Below are 27968 nucleotides of genomic sequence, written 5' to 3'. Positions count from 1 at the left end.
TGTGGAGATGGCAAATGTCAATATTTTATTTGTAATAGAACGTAGATGACAGATCAAACGTTTAATCCGAGTAAATGTATCATTTTAAAGGAAAAATACGTTGATTCAAATTTTCACTGTGTCAACAAATCCCCAAAAAGTTGGGACAAGTAGCAATAAGAGGCTGGAAAAAGTAATTTTGAGCATAACGAAGAGCTGAAAGACCAATTAACACTAATTAGGTCAATTGGCAACATGATTGGGTATAAAAAGAGCTTCTCAGAGTGGCAGTGTCTCTCAGAAGCCAAGATGGGTAAAGGATCACCAATTCCCACAATGTTGCGCAGAAAGATAGTGGAGCAATATCAGAAAGGTGTTACCCAGCGAAAAATTGCAAAGACTTTGCATCTATCATCATCAACTTTGCATAATATCATCCGAAGATTCAGAGAATCTGGAACAATCTCTGTGCGTAAGGGTCAAGGCCGTAAAACCAGCCTGGATGCCCGTGATCTCCGGGCCCTTAAACGACACTGCACCACAAACAGGAATGCTACTGTAAAGGAAATCACAGAATGGGCTCAGGAATACTTCCAGAAACCATTGTCAGTGAACACAATCCACCGTGCCATCCGCCGTTGCCAGCTGAAACTCTACAGTGCAAAGAAGAAGCCATTTCTAAGCAAGATCCACAAGCTCAGGCGTTTTCACTGGGCCAGGGATCATTTAAAATGGAGTGTGGCAAAATGGAAGACTGTTCTGTGGTCAGACGAGTTACGATTCGAAGTTCTTTTTGGAAATCTGGGACGCCATGTCATCCGGACCAAAGAGGACAAGAACAACCCAAGTTGTTATCAACGCTCAGTTCAGAAGCCTGCATCTCTGATGGTATGGGGTTGCATGAGTGCGTGTGGCATGGGCAGCTTGCATGTCTGGAAAAGCACCATCAATGCAGAAAAATATATTCAGGTTCTAGAACAACATATGCTCGCATCCAGACGTCATCTCTTTCAGGGAAGACCCTGCATTTTTCAACAAGATAATGCCAGACCACATTCTGCATCAATCACAACATCATGGCTGCGTAGGAGAAGGATCCGGGTACTGAAATGGGCAGTCTGCAGTACAGATCTTTCACCTATAGAGAACATTTGGCGCATCATAAAGAGGAAGGTGCAACAAAGAAGGCCCAAGACGATTGAACAGTTAGAGGCCTGTATTAGACAAGAATGGGAGAGCATTCCTATTTCTAAACTTGAGAAACTAGTCTCCTCGGTCCCCAGACGTCTGTTGAGTGTTGTAAGAAGAAGGGGAGATGCCACACAGTGGTGAAAATGGCCTTGTCCCAACTTTTTGGGGATTTGTTGACACCATGAAATTCTGATTCACCATATTTTTCCCTTAAAATGGTACATTTTCTCAGTTTAAACTTTTGTTCCGTGATTTATGTTCTATTCTGAATAAAATATTAGAAGTTGGCACCTCCACATCATTGCATTCAGTATTTATTCACGATTTGTATAGTGTCCCAACTTTTTGGGAATCCGGTTTGTATAATATATTATAATATATGAAAATATATTATGGCTAAAACATCAGTAGTAGTTTCCCACATATTATGCATTCATATATATCAGAAGTATGATTATATATATATATATATATATATATATATATATATATATGTTAGTAATTACACATTTACATAAAAAAAAATATAAAATATATAAATTTAATGTAGCCTCTATTTCTGAAAAGTTTGTGACAGGATTCGAACTCACAACCTTCTACATTACAGCCCAGAATGTTAACCACTACACTATAGAGCTGCGTGGCCAGTTAAAAAAAAAAAATTATGAGACTTCTGCTGTATAGGAATACGTACTACTTGTACTACTTACTACTATACAGCAGATGTCTCTTTTTTTTTTCTTGTAACTGGCCATACAGCTCTATAGTAGTTAACATTCTTGGCTGTAATGTAGAAGGTTGTGAGTTTGAATCCCGCCAGAAAATTTTCAGAAATAGAGGCTAAATTAGATTTGAATGCACACGTGATATTTGGCTGAACACCACGATGTGCCAAGCGCAAACTTTTGTTTGGCTGAGCATGCTCGTCCAACACTAGTCAGATTTGAACCTAGGACCCCAGCACTGCAAGGCAATAGTGCTAACCACTGAGCCACGGTCCTGCCCGTATGGCTGAGGTTTATCTCACTGAGAAATCCAACAGCCCAATCCTTATCGCCACCATATCTGCTGTGAGGAGGCAATGGAGACTGAGAAGGCCCCCACACACATTAGATGGTTAGCCAGTTCTACTGTCAGATTCGGCCAATATACCTCTAATGTGTATGGCTAGCCTATCTCCACTTAAAATGGGACATCCAACCTTTAACTCTTTCATGATTAATACAGGGTCCAAAAAGCTAAGATATGGAGTATTGTTTACAAGGGCATCAGTAGGACTAATTATGCTGCCCATTTGCCTGGTCAGTATCAGGTTAGTTTCACACTAGTGTTAGTCATTTCCGGCAGTATGTCTGGATGCGGCACTGCCAGATGATACCTGACACCCGCCGGCCCCATAACTGCATGAAGTGTTATTCATCTGGCCGATTCTCTACATATTTGCCAAGTTGTGTCCGGATCTCTGCTGGTCCTCATTATAGTTAATGGGGTTGGATGGAGATACGGTTCCTTCCGGCAATAGCAAAATGCAAAGATCTCAAAGCCAATCTCAAAACGCTAGTGTGAAACCAGCCTAAGGCCTCATGCACACGGCCGTTGTTTGGGTCCGCATCCGAGCCACAGTTTTGGCGGCTCGGATGTGGACCCATTCATTTCAATGGAGCCGCAAAAGATGCGGACAGCACTCTGTGTGCTGTCCGCATTCTGTGGCTCCGTTCCGCTGCCCCACAAAAAAATTATAACATGTCCTATTCTTGTCTGTGATTTGCGGACAAGAATAAGCATTTATATTGCCGGCGCCCGTTCCATTCCACAAATTGCGGAAGGCAACACGGGCGCCTTCCTTTTTTTGCGGATCCGCGGTTTGCAGACCGCAAAAAACGGCACGGTCGTGTGCATGAGGCCTTAGTCATGATATTACATGGATATGGGTAAAATATGTGGTCACTGGTTAGTTTCCTACTGTGATAAACAAAATAGTGAAGCTTAAGAAGTCAAAACAGATTTGAAATAAGCAAAACTGCCCCAGGGTGAGAACGTATCACTGGTGACCACTGTTTTCTCCTCCATAGCACAGGCAGACCCGGCAGACACATAGTTTCAGTGTTGTCCATGACAACTTATTAGATTACTTCTTTGACTTTCAAATAGATTTAATGCACATTGCCCAAACACCGGATTGTCCTCAAACATGTCCCAGTGCATCCCAGACCTTATCTGTATCAAATTGGGGTTAGGTTAGATATGTATTTTGTAGACATTTACTTAGTATGTAAATTTTACCATTGATAATATATTGGATTCGCTTATTGTATATAATTGTTTTTAGTCTTTTTGGATTAATATTCTTAAACTGCTATTTTATTTATGAACAAATGTATTATTTCAGGGCCACCTTGTCCCGTAAGACAATCCGTATCCTAGCCTTTTAGCTTCCATTCTCTTACATTCCTGTGGAATAGCCATGGATTCTACCTTAATCCTGAGAGAATCCTGAAAGTGTGCCTTACTAATCTTGGACTGATTGCAGCTAAGTGACATTCCATTCTTTTCCTCATCAATTGTCACACATTTAAAAAGCCAATCTGAAGCATAACGCCAAAGTGGTGTCCACTCCGCTGAAAGCTCAAAGCAGCTCCACACTCATTAAGGTTCTAGACATCCATAGAAGGTATTGCGGTTTCCAAGAAAGAGCCCATTGTATATAACGCTGTAGTGGAAAGTGTTAAATCAATAGCAACACTTCTCCACGAGCAATCTAATACTGCGGCTTGAGCACAGTTAATAGCTCTAAAATAGGGGATGATGTTATGTAGCGCATCCGTGCATCCCAACTGACGCTCAGGTAACATCAGGTGAATACTCTGACATTTTATGCACTTACGTGTAAGTATGCCGTGACTTCAGAACTATTTGCTGATGATCAGCACTATCGGATAAAGCTGCAGGCTGGGCACACATACTCATTCATGCTGCTCATAACTGTGATGACTGCTGCTCCACTCACTATTAGGGATGACCGGCAGGGGCAATATTCAAATTTGCAATATTTTGTGTATATTTGTCATATATACTCGAATTCGAGAATTTGCGATTATTTTCTTGATTGCGACAATCAGCAACGTAATATGCGCATATTGCGCGCGCAATACAGGCGTGGGTCACTATAGCTACAGTACATTTGTAAAGCTGCTAGAGGTTTCCTGAGACTGGAGAAAATGGTTGGCACGGCATAATATTACTAGCTTTATATGCAGAAAGAGTGCTCCAATATATTCGCAATTGCGCAAATCAGCAATTAATGATGCACATATTTTGGCGCAATATGTGCAAATTCACATTTAAGCAGGTCTGACTACATATTACTGATGTGTGCACTATGTATTGTTGTGACATCACAGCACTGTCTGTAGCCTGTATGTATGGACAGCAGAGAAACAGTAATTCCTATCACACTACCTAACACCTTGCACTGGAACCTATCTCCCACTAACTATCTGTATTATATATAAGCTAACTAACTAACTATCTAACTATCTATCTAATGTAATTAAACAGTAAAGCACAGAGCACAGAAATAACACCGCTCTCTCTCTCAGAATTTTAAAAAACAGCAGAAAATGGCTGCTGGGGAGGTTCTTATATAGTAAGGGGTAGGCAGCTTTCCTATTGGTTGCTAGGGATGTTGCTAAGCTCTGACAAAGACATCGCAGCCTTCTCATTGGCCCACAAGCAAGAAGGGAGGTTACTGATGGAAAAAAATCTAGAATATTCACAAATGTGAATATATAGCACTATATTCAAAATCTTAGCAAATTCTCAAAGTGGAGATTTTCGCGATTAAAATTCGCAATACTAAGGCTACTTTCACACTTGCGTTCGGGGCTCCGCTTGTGAGTTCCGTTTGAAGGCTCTCACAAGCGGCCCCGAACGGATCCGTACTGCCCTAATGCATTCTGAGTGGATAAGGATCCGCTCAGAATGCATCAGTCTGGCAGCGTTTGTCCTCAGCTCCGCTCAGCAGGCGGACACCTGAACGCTGCTTGCAGCGTTCGGGTGTCCGCCTGGCCGTGCGGAGGCAAACGGATCCGTCCAGACTTACAATGTAGGTCAATGGGGACGGATCCGTTTGAAGTTGACACAGTATGGCTCAATTTTCAAACGGATCCGTCCCCCATTGACTTTCAATGTAAAGTCAAAACGGATCCGTTTGCACTATCATGAACATTTTTTGTTCATGGTAATGCAAACGGATCCGTTCTGAACGGAGCCACCGTCTGCATTAATATGAGCGGATCCGTTCAGAACGGATCCGATCGAACGCTAGTGTGAAAGTAGCCTAATATTCACGCCCAACACTACTCACTATGTGTCTGTCTGGTGTGTATGTGTGAACAGGAGCTTAGTTCACCTCAGGTTCAGCACTGCAGGGTAGCACCCTTTCTTTGCTTGCTTTGTGTGTTGCTGTCCAGCTGCTGACTGACTAGTTCATCAGCTCCTGCTTGGCTGTGTCACCCTATGCCTGATCACCACAGGTCCTGCTAGTCTGCCTTAGGGCTCATGCACACAAACGTGTGTCTCCCGTGCAGTGCATTGGGGAACGCAAATTGTGGTCCCTAATGCATGTGCGCCATATGTGGGGCCGGCACAATCTTGAATTGGTTTGTGATCCCTCCCCACTGCAAAAAAATAGAGCATGTTTTTATTTTTTCTGCGGTGCGGAGGCACGGACTGAAATGCCACAGATTCACTCTGTAGTGCCTCCGTATGCCTTCCGCTCCGTCCCTCTGCACCGTATTTTCCAGATTGTGGACCCAATTGAATGGGTCCACATTGGTGCGCACACTCCTGGTGCCTGTATATTGCAGACCCGTTGTTCGCGAGTTGCAATTCGGCTACGGCCGTGACACGGTCGCGTGCAGGAGGCCTTACTTTGCTCTCTGAGCTATAATCCGTTTACCTGTCGGTATTCTGCCATTTGCTTCCTAGACTTTGACCTCAGCCTGTTCTACGAGTCCGCCTGATTCCTCTGACACTCCAGTCTGGTGTCCCTGATTCCTGTGGGTCAGCAGCCTTCCACTCCTTGGTGGTTGGTACAGTGGACCCACATATCGTAACGGTAACGGAGCACCAGTTTGTTGTTACCAATGGAATGCAAAGCTGCACCCTTAGGGTAAATGCACACGTTCAGGATTTATGTGCGGACAATCCTCGCTGAAATCTGCAGGTGTTCGCAGGGAAATCCGTGTCAATTGGTGCAGATTTACATGCGGATTTGGTGCGGATTTGCATTGACGTGAATAGAGAAAATCTGGACTGGAAAAATAAAATAAATGTAAATGCTACAGATTTTAAAATCCACACCGTAGGTCAAAATCTCTGCAGAAAAAAATTTGTGTGCATTAGAATTCTCATAGAATACAATGAACACGACCTACGGTGCGGTCCGTGTGCATTTAGCCTAAAGAATCGAAGGCAACGTAAAGTTGATATATGTGTGTGTGCTGAGAATATTGGAAGAAATGCCGCTTATGTACTGTATACGCGGTCAGAGGACAAAAACCTGCGCGTTATTATTTCTAAAGTTCGGTAGGAGACTCAAAGTGCTTGCGTTTCCTCATAAATTCTTTCAAGGTTGATTTATGAGGATCCAGATCATCACGGCGGCTGTAAGAAGATTGTATGACTTAGGCTACTTTCACACTAGCGTTTGATCGGATCCGTTCTGAACGGATCCGCTCATATTAATGCAGACGGAGGCTCCGTTCAGTACGGATCCGTCTGCATTAATAACTTAGAAAAAAATCTAAGTGTGAAAGCAGCCTGAGCGGATCCGTTCAGACTTTCAATGTAAAGTCAATGGGGGACGGATCCGCTTGAAGATTGAGCCACAGGGTGACATCTTCAAGCGGATCCGTTCCCATTGACTTACATTGTAAGTCTGAACGGATCCGCTCGCCTCCGCACGGCCAGGCGGACACCCGAACGCTGCAAGCAGCGTTCAGCTGTCCGCCTGTCCGTGTGGAGGCGAGCGGAGCGGAGGCTGAACGCCGCCAGACTGATGCAGTCTGAGCGGATCCGCTCCATTCAGACTGCATCAGGGCTGGACGGAGGCGTTCGGGTCCGCTCGTGAGCTCCTTCAAACGGAGCTCACGAGCGGACCAGCGAACGCTAGTGTGAAAGGAGCCTTAGGCTACTTTCACACTTGCGTTCGGGGCTCCGCTTGTGAGTTCCGTTTGAAGGCTCTCACAAGCGTCCCCGAACTGATCCGTCCAGCCCTAATGCATTCTGAGTGGATACGGATCCGCTCAGAATGCATCAGTATGGCTCCGTCTGTCCTCCGCTCCGCTCAGCAGGCGGACACCTGAACGCTGCTTGCAGCGTTCGGGTGTCCGTCTGGCCGTGCGGAGGCAAACGGATCCGTCCAGACTTACATTGACTTTCAATGTAAAGTCAAAACGGATCCGTTTGCACTATCATGAACAAAAAAAAAAAAAAAAAATTTTGTTTTTTTTTGTTCATGGTAATGCAAACGGATCCGTTCTGAACGGAGCCACCGTCTGCATTAATATGAGCGGATCCGTTCAGAACGGATCCGATCGAACGCTAGTGTGAAAGTAGCCTTACAGTATGTCAGCCACATAAAGGCAGAGCGTAATGAATGCCTGGAAACAACACCTGACAAATGCAAAAAACGCTCATTGCTGATGTTCCATCTTTGTGGCTGCTTTAACGACTGCGTTTTGGCTTTCCGTTTGCGAGATCCGTTCAGGGCTCTGACAAGCGGTCCAAAACGGATCCGTTTTGTCCTAATGCATTCTGAATGGAAAAGGATCCTCACAGAATGCATCAGTTCAGTCTCCATTCCACTTTGGAGGCAGACACTGCCTGCAGCGTTTTACTGTCCGCTTGACGAAACTGAGCCAAAAATCCGTCCTGGCGCACAATGTAAGTCAATGGGGACGGATCAGTTTTCTCTGACACAATCTGGCACAATAGAAAACGGATCTGTCTCCCGTTGACTTTCAATGAAGTTCATGACGGGACCCGTCTTGGCTATGTTACAGATAATACAAACGGATCCATTCATGACGGATGCATGCGGTTGTATTATTGTAACGGATCCGTTTTTGCAGATCCATGACGGATCTAAAACGCAAGTGTGAAAGTAGCCTTAACCGATACGTTGTAACTACATGCATACATATATACAATGGAGCCGCTGAGTTGGAAATATGAAACTGGTCCTGTAACTTGTGTCAGCAAAAAATAAAAATTTTTAAAAAATAAGCCTTCAGCCTTTATAATGCGCCATGATGATCTATGTTTAGTTCAGTAGGAACGAAAAGTATAATATAATTCTGCCAGATCCTTGTATTAACCTTGGATATATTTATATACTCTAATTAGGTTAAACCCAGTCAAATATAGGCTGGCAGCAATAAATGGGATGGGACCAAAGTGTCTTCCTATTGGGGAATTCAAGTGCCCTTTGGTTCTTACATCTGGAATGATAGAAACTTGGTGTCAGTGTTACACAGCGGAACTCTGAATATTTGGGTTTATATATGAAAAAACAAAACCAGAAGAAAACTCACTAATATATAGCATCTTATATATATGCAATGCCAGAGACACATGTAATAAAGCATGTAACATAGAATATCCTTTCCTGACTTGTCTGTTTTAGTAAATTATTGTGTTCTACGTCATATAACAATTCTGATTTAATCTGTAAAAGTATTGACGAGTGGGTACTACCGGTTAGGATGTGTTTCTTCACACTCTGACGCTGTCCATTCAGCCACTGTTTAGGAATGCACCTCTTTGGTAAGGGGAATGGTAACGGACAGTTTTCTAGGGGGAATAACAGAGGAATAGCACAATACAGAGTAATAGGAAAAGATGCTCCAGGCTTGTTATTGCACAGGAAAGATGAGTGTTAACTAAAACAAACATTTCAAGAGAGCTATTTTCACGCTTGTGGCAGTGTGATCCGGCGGGCCGTTCTGTCGTCGGAACTGCCCGCCGGATCCGCCGATCTGGATGTGACTGAAAGTATTTGTGAGACGCATCCGGATGCCGATCCGTCTCACAAATGCATTGCAAGAACGGATCCGTCTCTCCGCTTGTCATGCGGACAGACGGACCGGTCTTGTAACTCTTTACACATTTTTATGCGCAGACCGGAAGGACGGATCCGGCATTCCGGAATTTTGAATGCCGGATCTAATACATTCCTAATGGGAAAAATGCCGGATCCGGCATTCAGGCAAGTCTTCAGTTTTTTGGTCTGCTGCGGTTTTCTCTTTTGCCTGATCAGTCAAAATGGCTGAACTGAAGACATCCTGATGCAAACTGAACGGATTACTCTCAGAATGCATGGGGGTGTGACTGATCAGTTCTTTTCCGGTATTGAGCCCTTCGTGACGGAACTCAGTGCCGGAAAAGAAAAACGCTAGTGTGAAAGTACCCTAAGGGTGATTGCGATCAGGAATTGAACCCCAAGTGAGTCTGCCACCAGTGTTATTTGCCCTATCTGACGGCAGCATAAATCCTGAGCAAAACACTGGGTCACTGATTGCAATAGGGAAAAATATGTCAGTCTGCGGCAGGGAGAGCCAGGTCCTCATGAATAGGAGGACTTCCCAGCACACACTGTGTATTGAACATCCCCAGCAGAGTGGGCAAGATTTATTAAGCGTTTGTAAGGAAAAACTGACTTAGTTGCCCATAGCAACCAATCAGAGTCCACCTTTCATTTTCCAAAGGAGCTCTGAAAAATGAAAAGTGGAATCTGATTGGTTGCTATACCCCAGTGTTGATGAATCTACCCCATTCTCTTTAAAGAGCATCTTCAAGCATGAACAACTGCCTGGTAGGGTTGGTCATGCTGATTAAAACGAAAGCTTTGTTATATGTGTAGGTAGAACCATTGCTGAGATAGCTGTGTTTTTATCAATATGCAAATTAGTTTATAGGATTACAAGGGGCTGGACTGAGACATTGGAGCACTGCTCTTGTAACACCCCTCTGCTCTGGCCACTCCCCCCTCCCCTTCCTTGATTGGCTAGCACTGTTAATCAAGGGTAATGGGGGAGTGCCCAGCTCAGAGGGGTGTTACATGAGCAAGGCTCCAGGGGCCCAGTCCGGCCTCTTGGTGCTCAAACCAGCTCCCAGAAATGCAGATATCTCAGCAACGGTTCAACTTACAGACATAACAATTGTTCTAATCAGCATGACCAACCCTAAGTAAATATGAACATAGGATATAAAAGAAAACAGTTGTTTGCTGCAAAAAGTTCCTGGAAAAACAGCTAGAAAATGCTAGGGAACCATTGATTTGTATGCCAGCTCACCTATGCTGTCTACATCAACAACCGTAAAGAACACAGTTCATGAAAGCGATGTCAACATCCATTTGGAAAGAAGCGCAAGAAAACGTGCATAAGTCTGCAAGCTGGGATGAACACAATTGTTATTCATACGGCAAAGGCAATATTCTTAGTGTGCGAGTCTCCAGGGGCAGATCCATGCACCAGAGGTTCATTGCCCGTACAACTTAGAACTTTTTTCAGTCGTTGTACCAATCTCTTTTCCAGACCGTTAAAGTAATGAGAATGCAGCACTAGAATTTTGCTAAAGCAGCGATCACATTTTTGATTCAGATGTATGTGTCAGTTTTATTACACTAACCCGTGGGACACGCCTTAAACGTTTTATAGCACTGTATGTTTTCATTGATTATGAAAGGTAATAAGTAGTAAATTGGGTTCTCCAAAACTGCTCCTAAATGTGATAAAATTATATATATAATATTACTATGTCCGGTGCTGGCGCTGCAATCTTCTGAGTAACGGAACTATTGCAGGAGATTAAAGGGAATCTGTCACTATATATATATATATATATATATATCTAAATGACTTTCTAGCTGATTTCTAAGCACTTGTCAGGGGCGTAGCTATAGGGAAAAATTGTGGGACCCACTCATTTCTAGTTACGCCACTGGAACTGGTCATCTCAATCGGTGGTCCCATTGCAGCGATATTCACTATTTTATGCAAATAAGATCCCTTGGTGCAAGGAACACGTTGCTGTTGCACCTAAAGTTCAGCTCTCTTTCCCTGCTGGCCTAGCCCCCCCCACTCGGAGTGACAACAATCACACCTGGCCCTGAACTCTTGCATCTGCGCGTTCACCTCTGGGATCAAAATGCATGCAGCACAGGCCTGAAGCTCGGCGAGCAGGAAGAACCTGGACCATGTATGCTCTGTGAACATCAGCATTGCAGACAAGGGGAAGGAGTTGCCTCACATATGCACAGTACAGATTCCTTCCGCCCGACAAGACCCAGGCCTGTACTGCGTGTGCGCCAATCCCTGAGGCGACAGCGCAGGTGTGAGAGTTCAGGGCCAGGCTTGATTACATAGACACTGCCTGGGGGGCTGGCATGGCCTATAGCAGTGGTGGCAAACCTATGGCACCTCTGTGGGCACCCACGCCCTGAAAAAAGTCTATGGTGTACCAATATGCCTTAGACTTTTCCTGCCATTCATCAGTGCAGAGCACGATGTTTATGGCACGGGCAGCACATTAAATGTAGGCAGGCTATTATAGCTAAATTATAAAGTAATAGTATAGATATAGTATACTATATTGGACTGTAGTATTCAGGTTAAATTGCCATGTTGGCACTTTTCGATAAATATGTGCGTTTTGGGTTACAGTTTGGGCACTCAGTCTGTAAAAGGTTCGCCATCACTGGCCTATAAAGAAATTATGCTGAGCTTTAGAAAATGTGAATATCTCTTCAGTGCGGACACCAATAGAAATAGAGCAAAGTGTGTTGAAATCATATGGCAAGCGCAAATCTAAAATATCATTTGGAGCATAGGCGTGCGCAGCCTATTGCACGCCGTGCGTGTGTATGTATATATTATATACACACACATATATATACACAAATACACTCTGCATGCATACATACAGACCCGCACTATCTTGTACAGTCTGCTGTGTGGGCGCGCATAGTGTGAGGTCACAGCGCAGCCTCACACTGTGCGCAGCCTTCACAGTGGCGCGCCGAGGACCAGGAAGGAAGAGGGGAGTATAGCGCATTCAGCGCTTCCTGTCCCTGGCAGAATCTCGAGTCGGCTTGATTAGGGTGTGCCCAGGCACACCCCACACCCTGTGCGCACGCCTATGATTTGGAGTGATATACAGGTATGTGGTGCCAGATTCCCTTGAAAGGGTGTGTGTCGCCATGAAATTCACTTGTGAACCAGGCACAGTCCTTTCACTTCCATTGCTTCATTCTGCAAAGAAAAATATGTTTCATCTATATGCAAACGAGCGGTTAAGTGCACCAAGGGTGGGCCAAAGCCACTCTGTGCACCGTTGCTCCGCCTGTCAGTTCCCTATAGGTTGTATGTATGTCTGGGGGAGTATGTCTGGGGGACCCCTCTAATGATGAATGTAACACGTACTGGGAGGACCTTCACCCAATGACAATGTTAGTATGCCAGGGTCAGAGGTACCTATATTTTATCTCTTCCATGAGTCACTGATTTGGGCAAACCTTCCATGTTCTGTCTAATCTCTGCCTTTATATTGCTCTGAACATCCGCTGATAGATGACTTGCCTCTGAAAACCGTACAAAACATATGTATCAAAGGTACTTTAGATAGAAGAGCGAGCTACATATCAACCTCACGGAGCAGCATTAATATCGCAGGCCGTACGTCCCAAGACAGCGTTGTTAGTATTCTGCCCTCGAAGACTGCCATCCCACAAGCTTTCCACCAGCTTTTTGATTTATTTATTTCTTGAAATCAAATGACAGCAGAATCCCGAAAGACAAAACATACTTCAATTCTAACGCCTCCTCTGCACAGATCCAGACTGTAGAAGCAATAATCTATGTAGATTCAGCGCCAACACGTACAATTGCCTAAATATATTTTAGTCATAATGTTTCAGTCCCGTCATGCCTTGCACAAGCTCAGTAAGATAGCTCTCTTTTATTAATAATAATCTTTATTGAAAGCCACACAATATATAGCCTCCATGATACCAAAATCTTTATCAAATACATGATTAATACATAAAGAAAAAATAGGGAAAAAAGATAGCAGCAAATGAAAAACCCCCAAATGGGGACCAAGAGGGAACGGCAGAGCCGGCCAGCCGCAACAGGTGGGAAGGGGAAAATAGAAGCCCCTTGTATACGTTACATAATTGTTACGGCAAAAAACCCATACGATGAAACTAGATGAATAAGTAAGAGGGGAAAGTGGAGTATCAAAAAATTATAATACCTTGTGTGGCACGCCGACTCTGCAGCCATCTCCTCCCAACGCCGTTTCGCCTCACAGGCTGATCCGGGGATACCAGCGCCAACACATTTTGCAGCGCTTTATAATACAGGGGGGTTCATGTACAAACAGTGATAGGTTACATAGCAGCAGAGAAGAGGAGGGAGGGCCCTGCTCACAAGAGCTTACAATCTATGAGGAGATAGGGGTGACACATCAGGTAACCAGTGCAGTTTTGGTACAATGGTCCGGCCATCTTAACACAATAGAGAAGTAGATATAAAGGTGCATGACCAAGCCGCCAGCTGATATCTGTAGTGCTTCTGAATGCACAGGGTGTGCTGGACACTGATGGATGATGGATCATGGCTGAGGGGGTGGATGGAGCAGAGTTAGATTAGGAGATGTGATAGGCCACTCAAAAAGATGCGTTTTTAGGGAGCGCCTAAAACTGTGGAAAAGCTTTGCATTCTAACAATATATGCTCTAGAATTATTATTTTGTGTAAAATCTACATATATGGTAAAATAGGTGTCACTAAAGCTGATGGTCGGCTGATGGTTTTTCAACCCCTATAATGATCCCCCCCCAATGCCCAGGAACCTTATATAGGTTATACTTACCTTGCTCCCTGGCACCTGCGTCTCTTCTGATCCCCGCACTGCTACATCTTCCCGTTGTGCGGATCAATATTTCTGGTGACAAGGGGTTGGGAATAGCCAATAGCAGGACAAAACAGGGACGAACCTCCCTAGCGTTACGGGTGATGCTATGGTGGCTCGCCCTCGTCTATAGTTTAGATTAACGATTCAGTGACAGCTGTTTTTTATTCCTGTTTTATACTACAAATATAGAACCATGGAAGATAATGTTAATTTACAAATTTATTATTTAAAGGTGTTATAGTTAGAAGAGTTTCCTTAACTTAAAGGGTTTGTGTCACCTCAGCAAGTGGCATTTATCATGTAGAGAAAGTTAATACAAGGCACTTACTAATGTATTCAGATTGTGCATATTGCCTCCTTTGCTGGCTGGATTCATTTTTCCATCACATTATATACTGCTTGTTTCCATGGTTACGGCCATCCTGCAATCCAGAAGTGGTGCCTGTTCTTGCACACTGAGGAAAAAGTGCTGACCTCTCTGGTGACTGGGACCATGGGAGCTCACATAGGCTAGTGCTTTTTCTATAGTGTGTAAGCACGACCACCACTGATGGATTGCAGGGTGGTCGTAACCATGGAAACAAACAATGTGTTTTTCTACATGGTAAATGCTATTTGCTGAAGTGAGACACCCCTGTAATATAAGTAGATGAAGACGTGCCCCCAGTAATCCCTTGCTGCAGCGCCTCCACATACACCGTACCTATCATAGGACTTTCTGCATAATGCACCGATGTGCTGGTCTCCCCTGCATGAGAGATGATATTTGTACATGGGATTAACTCTGAATTCCCTGATAGGTCATTAATATCCGATCGTTGAGGGTCTAACACCCTGCTTCCCCACCGATCAGCTGGTCCCTGCAGCATCCGGCGCTGGTACTAGCACTGTAAATGGAGTAGGAAGCACAGCTCCGCTCAAAGTATATTGGCTGCGCTGGGTTACTGCAGCCTAGCTCCCATTCACTTCCATGAAGCTTAGCTGCAGTGCCCCACCACAACCACTATACTCTGAACGGAGGGGCGATTCTAGCCTTTCTGCTGCCTCAGGCAAAAAATTGAAATTGCGTGACCTGCTCTCATCGTTCCAGATTTTCAATCCAACCTCTTCCCCCAGCCCTATTGTTAAAGACATATGTTTATGGATACTACATACAGCGCTATGAAATATACAGGACCGCTTACCTGTTACATACAGTGATGTCTCCTCTGATGTAGATGTCCCTTTTCCTAATCTTCTCCATTTGGACCGGACCGCCTTGACAACTTCTTTCAGCTGTGTCTTGTCTCAATATCAGAAGCCTGGAGTACCCCTTAAACAAAGCAATATATTATGTTGGTTTAGATGTACATGTTGAATACTTTTGTTAATTTCTCTTCTTTGTAATGACTTTGTATTTCTCCTTCTCTATTTTTACAGCTCATAACAATTGCTGATGACTTCTGTGGCTTGGACATGAACGCCCCACTGGGAGTATCTGAAATGGTTCGAGGGTACCCCGTCTTTACAGAGGATCGGGACAGGATGACTTCCGTTATAGCCTATGTGTATAAAAATCATTCTCTTGCATTTGTGGGGACCAAAAGTGGCAAAATCAAAAAGGTAGGATCACTGTTTGCTTTCAATTATAAAGTGGATGATATTATCTCATATTTTCCAGTAAATTAAAGGGCACAAGAAATCAGAGACAGCAATGTGTACTGCTGTGGTTAGATGCCCCGTGGCATAGTTACATATGTTCTATTAATCTACAGTTCAGCTGGCCAAGATAGTGTTTCTGTTCTGATTTGAATATGGCCATATTATTATGTACAGTATATTAGATCACAGCATATTAATGATCAGTAGCTTTCTGGAGATCTGCAGCATCTCCAATATGTAACAATATGTCATTTATTTCCAACTTTGCAATCATATGTGGCCACATTTTAAATTGTTCTTCTTGGTAATGTCATATTATTTTGAAATCAATAATGGAAACAAAGTAGGATTAGTAAAATCGATTCTCCGTCTCCACATATAGGCTTCATAGAAGGTAGGTCTAGTATTATGCTTAAAAAGATTCATCAATTTACAGAAGTTTTCCAGGACTTCTGTGTTGATTGAAATCAGATCAGTGGACATCTGACTCCTGACACCCCCTCCAGTCAGATGCCTTCAAAGCTCCAGTATGTGCCATGTCCCCTCTATTGTTTAGCAGGTACAGTTCTGTGGTTTTGGTAGTGACTGTTCCTGATATTGCAGCTCAGTCCCATGGAATGGGACTGAGCTGCTGTGGGTGTAAGGGTAGGACCACACGGTCAGATTTCCTGATGCAGTTTTGGACGCCAAAACCACTAGTGAATAAAAAAAAAAGGGTAGAAGTTGTATCTGTCCTTTAGGCTACTTTCACATTAGCGTTTTTGCATTCCGGTTTTGTGATCCGTCAGAGGATCACAAAACCGGGCCAAAATGGTTCAGTTTAGGGCCAATGTATTGTGAATATTGTGAATACGGATGTCTTCCGTTCCGGTAGCATTCCATTTTGTGACCTGACCAGGGCCGGTGCTACCATAAGGCAGACCAAGCGGCCGCCTTAGGGCGCACCCTGGGGGAGGGCGGAAAAATGTGACATGGAGGGGGAGAAATGTGACACGGGGGGCTAATGACTGTGGGATGATGTCTGACATGGGGTTCTGATCTGAGGCCTGATTAACATTGGGGGTCTGATTGCTGGTCTGACCTGAGGTGTAATGGAAAATATATTTTTTTTTATTATCCTCCTCTAAAACCTAGGTGTGTCTTAGAGGACGAAAAATATGGTCCTTTAAACCAGCCATTGTCTGAAGCAGAGAGAAGATACCAGGACCACAGAGAGGAGAAGCGTGGGGGGGGGGCGCCAAAATGTAGCTTCGCTTGTGTTGGCAAGAATCCTTGCACCGGCCCTGGACCTGACACAAAACATCTGAAAGCTGCGTTTTTCTGTGTCCAGTTATCGAAACGGGACAAACCGTATCCGTCACAAAAAAAAAACAACTATGTAAGTCAGTGGTGCCAGATCCGGTTTTTTTCCTGGATCCTAAAAAATAAACGGATCTGTCACCCATTGACTTCCATTGTTTTCAGTGACGGATTCACTTTGTTCAATTTTTGATTTAACACAACCGCATCCTAACGGAACGGATGCATCCCAATGTGTTAAATCGAACTGAACCATTTTGGTCAAGTTTTGAGATCCTCTGCGGGTTTCTCAAAACCGGAAACCGAAGCGCCGATGTGAAAATAGCCTTACACTTTCTCTCTTTCTATGATCCACTCCTGATTTTGGCTTCCAAAACTGCATCAGGAAACGTGACCGTGTGGCCGTACCCTAATACCAGACAGCCATTACCAGAAGTGCAGTGCGGTTCTTGGTAAACAATGAAGGGTAGCACCATGGCCCCTTCAGTCAACTGATCTGCAAGATGGGGGTGCCAGTAGTTGGACACCAAACAATCTGATATGGAGGGCTATTAAAATTGTAGTCCTGAAATGGGTTCCTGGTGGACCTTTGCGCATTAAGAAAACTATACTTTCCTTTTTCCTACCTTTTTTATCCTGCATGGAGCCCATGAAAGTGGTCTGGCCCTGCTGTAGACCGGTTCCTTGAGAACCCATCTAAACCCAAGCTATGTTGTCACAGTTGTTACAAGAATAAAGCCCCCCCAGCCCCTAATGAGCATAAATGACATCTTTCCATATCACGCATATTATATTCAATGTGTGTCCCATGGTTATGGCGACAATACGTTCTAACCATGTGACTATTAATAAGGGGCATGGTATCCTAGTTGTTATGGCAGATGACTGCAGTAAGACGTGACATGTCTACTTGTTAATCCAGCATTAGAGTAGAGTAGTCACAAGGATGAGGAGGACAGTTTATGCATATTTTATAGAAACAGCATGTGATTTCACAAGAAGAACATTTGAACAAGAAATTGCTTGCTATGCCCAACTGATAGCATGTAAATGTCTGTGCAAATGGTTTCTTGTACACCACAGCCTTGGATGTCTCTGATTTATTTGTGACCTACTTTTGGTACAAATCGCCATAACCGTAACTGTAATAAAGCGGGACCTGCTGTCTAATGAGCTCCTTCTTGTCATAATGGGGATTTCTTCTGCTGCACAAATAAGAGGAAAAGAAAGAATTTTCTCTGCTGCTTCTCTGCTGTATACACAATGTATTTGCTTTCAACCCTTGCCACCTAATTTGATACTAAAAGGAAAAATACATCAGTGATGCATTTTTGGGCCAATTTACAGTCTACGGTGAGGAGGAACAGTATGTGAATATATTGCTGTGCTACTGTTTAGTCCACGATTATAAAGGAATTGTGTCGCTGTCCATGGCAGCCAATTAGATATGTGCTCTATTTTCGTAATACGACTTTTGAATCACTTCTTGTGCAATAAAAGGGGACATGGGTGGCATATCACTAGGATCAGTGTCAGATAGGTGCAGGTCCTACCTCTGGGAGCCACTCCTATCTCCAGATCTGGGTCCCCGAAGTGAAGGGAGAGCAGCCGCACGTGCGCAGCCACCCTCTGTTCACCGGTATAGGAGCCCTGAAAATAGCGCCGGCTTGGCTATTTCCAGCAATCCCACAGTGGTGAACAGAGTGGGGACCACGCCTGTGCGGTGCACTCTCCATTCACTTCCATATGTGCTTTTTCAGCTATTTTTCGGAACTGCCATATTAAGGAATTGAGAGCGCACTGTGCAAGTGGGCTCACACTCCAATCATCGCTATGGGGCTGCCATAAATAGCCAAGCCAGTTCTCAGCTATTTTCAAAACCGCCATAGTAGTGCACATAGGGTGTCTGCGTGATGCGCTCTTTTTCACAGGAGCTTGTCCCAGAGATGGCTGCACATGCATTGATAGCATAGCCTAGTAATATATCATAGGTATCCTTGGTTTGGGGGTTGATCAATCCAACTTTGATTCTGGCACTGCTAAGACACCTTTTTGCCTGAAAGACTCATGAGATGTGGTAATAAAGTTTTTAAAAATCTTACCACTCTGCTCTTCAGAATACAAGGATGCTTAGTGTCAGGAAATGACTCATATTGGACCAATTATGAAAAACATACGTAATAAAAGTTTGGGTACTTCAGAGCAAATCCATTAACATTTGAAGGTAGAAAGATGATTTCAGGATAATAGACCTCTTGTCATCTGTGATAAGAGATGTTGACGCAGGGGAACGTTACAAGTAGGCTGCTCAAAATCACAGTATAAAGGTTAATTGACTTTGTAAAAGTGAATCATATCTCAGCAGCAACCACAATGGTGTTTGTACGGGAAGCAGACTTTTTAGTATTACAAATCCATAATGTCCAATCTATAACCAGATGCAGGCACCTTGGTTTTGTTAATGCATCGGTATAAATGCATTAGGCCTCTTTCACACAAATGTATTGGTTCCGTTCCATGCATTGGGAACCGCAGTTTGTGGTCCCCAATGCACGGGCAACGTCTGTGCGGCAGCCGGAACGGATCCAGACCTATTCAACTTGAATGGGTCCATGATCTGTCCGTTCCGCAAAAAGATAGAGCAAGTTCTATTTTTTTGCGGAACGGAAGCACAGATCGGAACCCCACGGAAGCACTTCTAATTGGTCTGTTGAGGGTGTTGGTGAGTACTGGCTCTGGTTCACACCCAATGTTTCCATATTACCAGCTGTGAAGGCTCCTTTACCCTTTAGCAGGATACAGATTCTTCTGGTTTGTTAACCAGTGCCCCGTGTATTGCGGAACCGCAATACAGCCACGGGAGCACTACGGCCGTGTGAAAGAGACCTAAGGACAAAAGGCAGTCCAGGTGGCATCTATAAAAAACGGTCGGGCTCTCAGGGTTACTAATGGCTTATGAAATATACTATAGACACCGCTTCTTGAAGTTCTTGCAACAGCATTAACAAACCAGAAGAATCTGTATCCCCCTCAACAGACCAAATAGAAGGGCGTATCCACATGGACAACATCTAAGTTATCTGTGGTCTTCTCCAGCTCTGTTCTTTCATTTCGGATGTACATTTGTGATAGAATGAAATAAGTATATATAGACGTATGGTGGCAGTTATGATTTTTGACTGGTATGTTGCTTGCAGATGGGCTGGTAGACTTCTGTCTTTATCAACAACCGCAAAAACAGAAAGAAGAAAAAATTGCATAAAAGAGAAAAGAGAAGGTTAAGTCATTATGTTCAGCACTGCATTTGCGGTTGAAATCTTAATGCACTTATAGCTGATAGCTCCTTGTACCTAGGAAACTGCTACAATGTTCATTGGCTTGGCTGGAGTCCACACTATTGTATGTGGCTTTACAAACCCCAGCTGATTGAATTCTAACAAAAGCAGTTGATTAAGCAAGGGACAAAGTGCAGACTGCAGAAGGTCTACAAATAGGTATGTTCTCAGGTAAGACCATAAAAATAACAGAAAGCCACCACAAAAAGGACTGTACAAAAATAAAGACATTACCATCTTGGGATCTTGAAAGTTACTTTGCCCTATTTACTTTTGGACAGGTTATTGATTTTAAGGAAGAAGAAGAATAGCTGTTAAAAAGCATACAGGAAATATGGATCTATCTATCTATCTATCTATCTATCTATCTATCTATCTATCTATTATCTATCAATCTATCTATCTATCTCTAATATGTATCTATCTATCTATCTATCTATCTATGATCTATCTATCTATCTATCTATCTATCTATTATCTATCAAATCAAATCAGCTTTATTGGCAGGACTAAATACATTTTAGCATTGCCAAAGCAAGTGGGAAATAATTGGGTAGGGTTGGGGGTGGGGACACGTCCAGGGTGGGGGTATAGGAGTCCATGGTATATCAGGCTCCTCTCAGTCTATGGCAGGCAGTAATATATTGTGCTGCTATGGCCGTTGTGTTCTCCTCTTCCCCCAGCAGTATGGAGAGTCTCTCTTCCTCCTCCATGGAGGTGAAGTCTGGGCAGAGATCAGACAGTCTCCTGAAGTGAGTCTCTCTCACTGCTGAGTATTTGGGGCACCGCAGCAGGAAATGAGCCTCATCCTCCACGGTCTCCTGGTCGCACTGCTGGCACAGTCTGCTCTCCCTGGGCATGTACCTCTGTCGATGACGCCCGGATTCAATGAGCAGGCTGTGGGCGCTCAGTCTGTACCGGCTCACGATCTGTCTGTCTTTTGGATTGGGGAGTTTCTCCAGATATGGGGCCAGTTTGTACTCCCTCTGCAGGCTCTGGTATACTGTCAGCTTCTGGGATGTTCTCATGTCGTTCCTCCAGACGCTAATATACTCCTCTTTGTACTTGTGTATCGTCCTCTGGATTCCGCCCTTTGTCAGGCTATATTGGTTGGTGGCTTGGGCAGGCTGGGTTTGGGTGACTTCTCGCAGGGTGCTTTGTTTTTCTGGGGCTTCTTGGTGTAGCAAGGCTTTGTGATGGTAGGAGCTGGGACTGCTGCTATGTAGATGGGCTCTGAATGATAGCGCCCTCTTCTGTACAGCAAAGTAGAGTGGGAATCTGCCCAGTTCTGCTCGACAGGCGCTGTTTGAGGTGCTCCTGTGGACCTGGAGAAAGTGTTTGCAGAGTTCTAGGTGGAATAGTTCTGTTGGCCCAGAGTCCCACTTTGCCCGGTCTGGGTATGTGTCTGGGCCCCAGACTTCGCTGCCATACAGGAGGATTGGGGCGATGATGGTGTCAAGGATTTTAAGCCAGACGGTCACTGGTGCTTTAAGGTGATACAGACGCCTTCTGATGGCATAGAAGGTTTTGCTCGCCTTATCTATCTATCTATCTATCCATCTATCTATCTCCTAACTATCTATCTATCTCCTATCTATCTATGATCTATCTATCTATCTATCTATCGCCTAACAATCTATCTATCTATCTATCTATCTATCTATCTATCTCCTATCTATCTATCTATCTATCTATCTATCTCCTATCGATCTATTACCTATCTAATATCTATCATCTATCTATCTATATATATCATATCTATCTATCTATCTATCTATCTATCTATCTCATATCTATCTATTATCTATCTATCTCATATCTATCTATCTATCTATCTATCTATCTATCTATCTATCTCATATCTATCTATCTATTATCTATCTATCTATCTATCTATCTCATATCTATCTATTATCTATCTATCTATCTATCTCATATCTATCTATTATCTATCTATCTAGGTAGAAAGATGTGGGCAGCACAGCTTTCTGTAGGTGCAGTCGGAGTGCCAGTGGCTGTGGGGGCGATTCCACAGCACTTCCAAGGCGTAAAAAAGTAGAAAAGGCTTTATTCACCAGACCCGCGACGTTTCGATCTGCTTTCTGGGATCTTTCTCAAGCAGTTTTTTTCATCTATCTATCTATCTATCTATCTATCTATCTAATATATATATCTATCTAATATCTATCTATCTATCTAATATCTATCTATGTAATATCTATCTATCTAATATCTATCAATCTATCTATCTCATATCTATCTATTATCTATCTATCTATCTATCTATCTCATATCTGTCTATCTATCTATCATCTATTTATCTCATATCATTAGTGTTGATCGAGCACCAAAGTGCTCGGGTGCTCGAGTAGAACACTTTATGATGCTCAGGTGCTCTTCAGAGCACCCAAGCACAATGGAAGTCAATGGGAGAACCCGAGCATTAAACCAGGCATCCCCTGCCCACATTTCATTGGGTGCTATATAGCACCCGATGACACGTTCCGGCCAGCCAATCACTGTAATGCCAGTAACCAAAATGGCTACCAGCAGAAGAACAGACTGTTGGAGTTTACAATATTCGGCACATTCGGTACCACAGTGCACCACTGGATACCCATTCACTGTAATTGGATGCGGGGAGGGAGGGATCCTGCGACTTTTCAGCATATATATGTCGGCTTTCAGCAGGACTGAAAATGCTTTGTGTACTGTTTTTTGTCTGGCTATAAGCATACCCGTTATAGTGAATTCCGGCAGTCTGTTCCTCCGCCGGAACACACTGTCTTCATTAAAAGCGCAGATGTGAACCAGCCTAACTTTGTTATTTTCTGCCATAGATGCAGGTCACAAGACACATTTGTATGTTTACTGATGGGTCCTCCATACTTACCTTTCCTCTTGGCTGAACATATCCTTAGGTGACACAAGATGACCAGTTTTCTAAGACAAAGATAATTTTGTAATATGCCCATCTGATATTCGTCTACATGGTTGTGTTGTGAATGTCAAGGATTATTCATTTTTCAGAGATTTGAACTAAGGTTGGGCCTAAGACATCTGCATATGGAGACTACGAAAGTATGGACTATAGAAAGTGTACGTTCTGACAATACACTACGCATTACTCTGCAATAGTATCAGTAAAGCCATAAAGAGTTTTATAGGCAGGCATGCTGGGAGGGAGCTAAGAAGTCTCCTGCTAACAACTTTCATGGAGCTGTCATCCACAAGGTGCCCCATGGGAGCTGTGAAAGGTGTAGGATTCTCTATATATCCCGGAATCAAGCTGTGCACTTCAATAGGCAGGGATCACTACGTGTCTCTGCAATTAGCTGCAACCTACAATCTTGTTCTGACAAATTAGAGCATTTTCATGAGCTCATTTTTTACACACTGTCAGTCCTGTAGAGAAGGCTGGGGGTGGGTAATGTTATGGAATTGGTAGAGCATCCTCGCTATCAGAACCTATCTATAGATAGATGAAAGGGCCATAGCATCGAATACACAAGCTTGCGATAGGGACCATACTGACTTCATTAGGTGCTTCCCAGACATAATAGAAGCATATTAAAATGTACAATCAGATTTTTACATTAATAAAGGCTGATGATGAAAAACTGCAGGGTGTACTAGTTCCGCAGCTGTCCACAGTGTGAAGGTTTCCATAATTCCTTAATATAACTGAAGGCAGTCTCTTAGAAATAGTCTATGTGCAGATTCAGACCAGCATGTTGTTGAATATTTGCCAGCAATTAGCTGAGTGATTATGTTTTAAAATGTAGGCGGGTTCATTTTTATGTTACCTATGGTCTTAAAAAGGCGAATTTACCATGAAAGGAGTGTAGAATATTCACATGGTACATCGTTTCATTCTGCAGTATACCAGGATAATGAATAGTGCTCAGTATTGTTGAGCAAGCATGCTCGGCTGAACTGCTGCTCGGCTTGAGCATCGCTATGCTCGGCACATACGAGTGCTCGGCCAAATACTGTGGGTGCTTGAGTACAATTTAATAAAACAAAAGTCAATGGGAGAACCGAGCATCAAACCAGGCACCCCCTGCTCTGTAGAAGAGAGGATGTCTGGGTCACAAAAAAATGTTAGAAATTGATGGAAACCCCATCAAAATGTGTACTATAAGACATTCCAAAACAGCTCTCATCTGACTGAGAGCCAGTAAGCCTCAAAGTTACTTCAGATCTGTTGGATGGCTTGGGTGGACCTGCGCACCTAGATCAATATCATTAGGGAGACAACGTTTTCTGATTGTCCTAGCATAATATTCAATAACCTTTCTATACACTTTTGTCATGTAAAAACTAATTTGCATAAACATGGGCATATGGGAAATACATGTAAATTAGCAGAATCTGCCTTGTTTTGCATGGAAAATTTGCGATCTACACTACTTATGAACAGCGCCATTTATTGGTTTCATAGTCATATGACAAGAGTAATAGTCTTGTCATAAGACTATGAAACCAATTGATGGCGTGGCGCTGTTCATGACACATCTGCATTGACGCCTCTTTTCCAGATTCCATCATATTTCATGGGAAAAAAAAGCAGCATGCAGCACTTATTTTTCTGCTAAAATGACAGACATTATAGCAGAACCCAATGGACACCATTATGAGTCAGTATAGTCCAAATGATGGATACCTCACAACTTCAATTCCATTTTTCTACTTCTATGATGGAACTGAAAAAAATATAAGTTGCAACGCTGATATGAACTTGATCTTATTTGCTTGTGAGTCCGAGAGGAGCTGTAATACCTTGGAAACGGCTTTTTTGGTAGAACATAGAAACGTGTGAGAAGATCCATTCTTTGACAATTGCTGGAATTCCTTGATTGACCTTGCCATCTTGGCTACAGCTTCTGCTGGTTGATCATAGGATTGTGTTCATGGCTTTGCTAAAAATCATGTGCTTATATTTTATTAGAAAGCTCTGAGTAGAACAGGGAGATGAATTTGAAGGCTTCAGTCTGATTTCTACAAGTAAAGTAGAATTGTGAGTTCTGACCACCATCAAGTGATGTGTAGTGATGCAATGTCTCCAAGATCAAGTAACCATAAAACGAAGTGTAATCTGGTATACTTAGTTTCTCCCCTTATTAAGTGACTAGTACAATACTGCATGTGACCTGTCTACAACTGAGGACAGTGATTGGCTGTAGCTTTCATGTGCCGAATCCTGGCACGTCACTGTGCACGGCATTGACATTGTGATGTGCACAGAAACATGCAAGTACAGTATACTGGATGTCACTGCTGCAGCCCATCACTGTCCTCACCGGTACACTGCCAAGGACAGTGATTGGCTTGCAAACCAGCAGGACTTCCGGACCACCACTGCAGGGAACCACACTGAAGAAAGGGGTGATTATATCACATATTTTTTTCATTAATTTTTTATTTCAAGCAATTGTAGGGGCTTTCCTGAGATTTTTTTTATATCAGGTCAGTAGCATAAAAGGAGAACATCAGTAATGCTTGCATACAGTGAGTACAGTGTTACGCTGTATAAGTACAATATTGGAGATGTTGATTACCCATATGCTTTTTAACAGCTTTTCTTCTTCATCCACAAAATCAATAACCCTTCCAAGAGTAAAGAGGCCAAAGTAACATTCGGGAGTCAGATCCATGGTAACAATGTCTTTCTTGTTGGACAGTCAGTTCAATGTTTTTCCGCATATCCAACTTTCATGGTGATCCAATTCAGCTCTCTTGCTCTAATCAGAATACTTCAGTAATGTTCATGGTTTTTATACTGGGAATCAAAGTATGGAGCTGATGTTCACTGTGTGTACTCCCCAGGGTGTTACCGAAGTTTCTAGTTATATGTTCCAAAGCCAACTATGATGAGGGAAGAGGAATGACAACCCTGTAGTTGCTGGGATCTTGCAGAAGGGACTGTTCTTTAAAGTGAATAACGAGCATTGAAAACGCAATGTATTTTTGTACCTCCGACATGCCAGAGTCCATATCTTCCCAACAGACTATCATTAGCATATTTGATTAAACTTCATACTTATCAGCGACTTAGAACAGCACAAAGACAGAGATAAAACGCCTGTGTCCCAGGGCTTGCTGCTTCTTCTTATCCATTGATCTGTTTATCCTTATCTTACTGTTGACTGTCTCATCTGCTTCATCCTAGCATTTAATTCACTCTTTAGCACTTTTACTCATTTTCTAATGATCTATATGCTACCTATGCATTGGTATGGAGGACTTTTCTATATGATGTACCAGATGTGGACAATGAGAGTCTTGGAGAGAAAAAAAATGCACCTTGATGCACAGTAAAGGTGCATTTATACAGCCTGAGAATCGGTCCTGGTCGTTCCTGACAATCTAGTCATGTGATCACCCGATGAATGAGCGAAACGCTTGTTCATCGGGTGAGCCTGATATTCATGCAGGCACCACCTATCATGGCTTCTGGGCCGCAGATCGTGTAATTTAAACAGCGTAGGGGGAAGAGGGATTGCTTTAGCTATCTCTTGTCCTCATACTGTGAAGGAGATCATTTAGGCCTCTTGCACACAACCATATGTCTTTTTCAGTATTTTGCGGTCCGCAAAAAACGGATCCACAAAAAACTACGGATGACATCCGTGTGCATTCCTTTTTTTGTGGAACGGAACATCTGGCCCCTAATAGAACAGTACTATCCTTGTCCGTTATGCGGACAATAATAGGACATGTTCTATCTTTGAACGGAACGGAATTGAGAAAATACAGAAACGGAAGGCATATGGAGTACCTTCCGTTTTTTTTGTGGATCCATTTAAATGAATGGTTTCGTTTACGGTCCGTATACAGAACGCAAAAAACGGAACGGAAACGGAAAAAAAAAAATGTTCATGTGAAAGAGGCCTTATTGGGCAGACTAGATGGGCCAAATGGTTCTTATCTGCCGACACATTCTATGTTTCTATCCCTGCATGTAAATGCGCGGTCTCCTTTACTGAACGAGCAGCCGAGTGTTGGGAAAGAAACTGTTCCTTCCTGACAATTGGCTGCTCAGTCAACCCGTGTAAATCCAGCTTAAAAAAGAAATAAACTCACACAAAATAACCAAATACAGAACACTGTGATACTTATGGACACATTGCTCTAAAATACGGGGGGCTCCACTATATTAAGGAATGGCTTAAAATCCCACATAGCTGCTCAAAAGTCAACAGGCTGCTGTTTTAACGGATTACCGATTACAGAATAGCCTACACAACAAAAATCAGGTATTTCACACGGAAATGTGTCAGTTCAAGGGACTAATGAAGGACTGACGCGAGCTGGTTTTGTAGGTAATAATATAGCCCTAACTTTATGTGCACAGGTTTGTAAGCGTTAGGATTTGGGTCGCTTTAACAATACTGCTGTACATTACATTATACTTTTTGATGGCATTTTATGGTGCAAAAACCGCAGCAGCCAGATGTTTTATGCCGGCTAATAGGAGATTATAAAATGTAATTTATCATTCATAGTTCATACGTCTCGTTTTTGGTGGAAAATTGTC

General features: G+C 43.2%; 1 protein-coding gene across 1 annotated transcript in view; it reads left to right on the top strand.

The window, feature by feature from the left end:
• The window catches only part of PLXNA4 (plexin A4), a 756456-nt gene that overhangs the window by 143668 nt on the left and 584820 nt on the right, over positions 1-27968 (top strand). Inside the window, exon 3 of the mRNA XM_044279996.1 lies at positions 15573-15755. Coding sequence (XP_044135931.1) covers positions 15573-15755 — 183 coding nt within the window. The remainder of the gene's footprint in view (positions 1-15572; positions 15756-27968) is intronic.

The sequence above is a fragment of the Bufo gargarizans genome, chromosome 2 (assembly GCF_014858855.1).
Source record: "Bufo gargarizans isolate SCDJY-AF-19 chromosome 2, ASM1485885v1, whole genome shotgun sequence".
Lineage (NCBI taxonomy): Eukaryota > Metazoa > Chordata > Amphibia > Anura > Bufonidae > Bufo > Bufo gargarizans.
The sequence above is the reverse complement of the archived record's forward strand: the minus strand, read 5'-3'. Positions and strand labels throughout refer to the sequence as shown.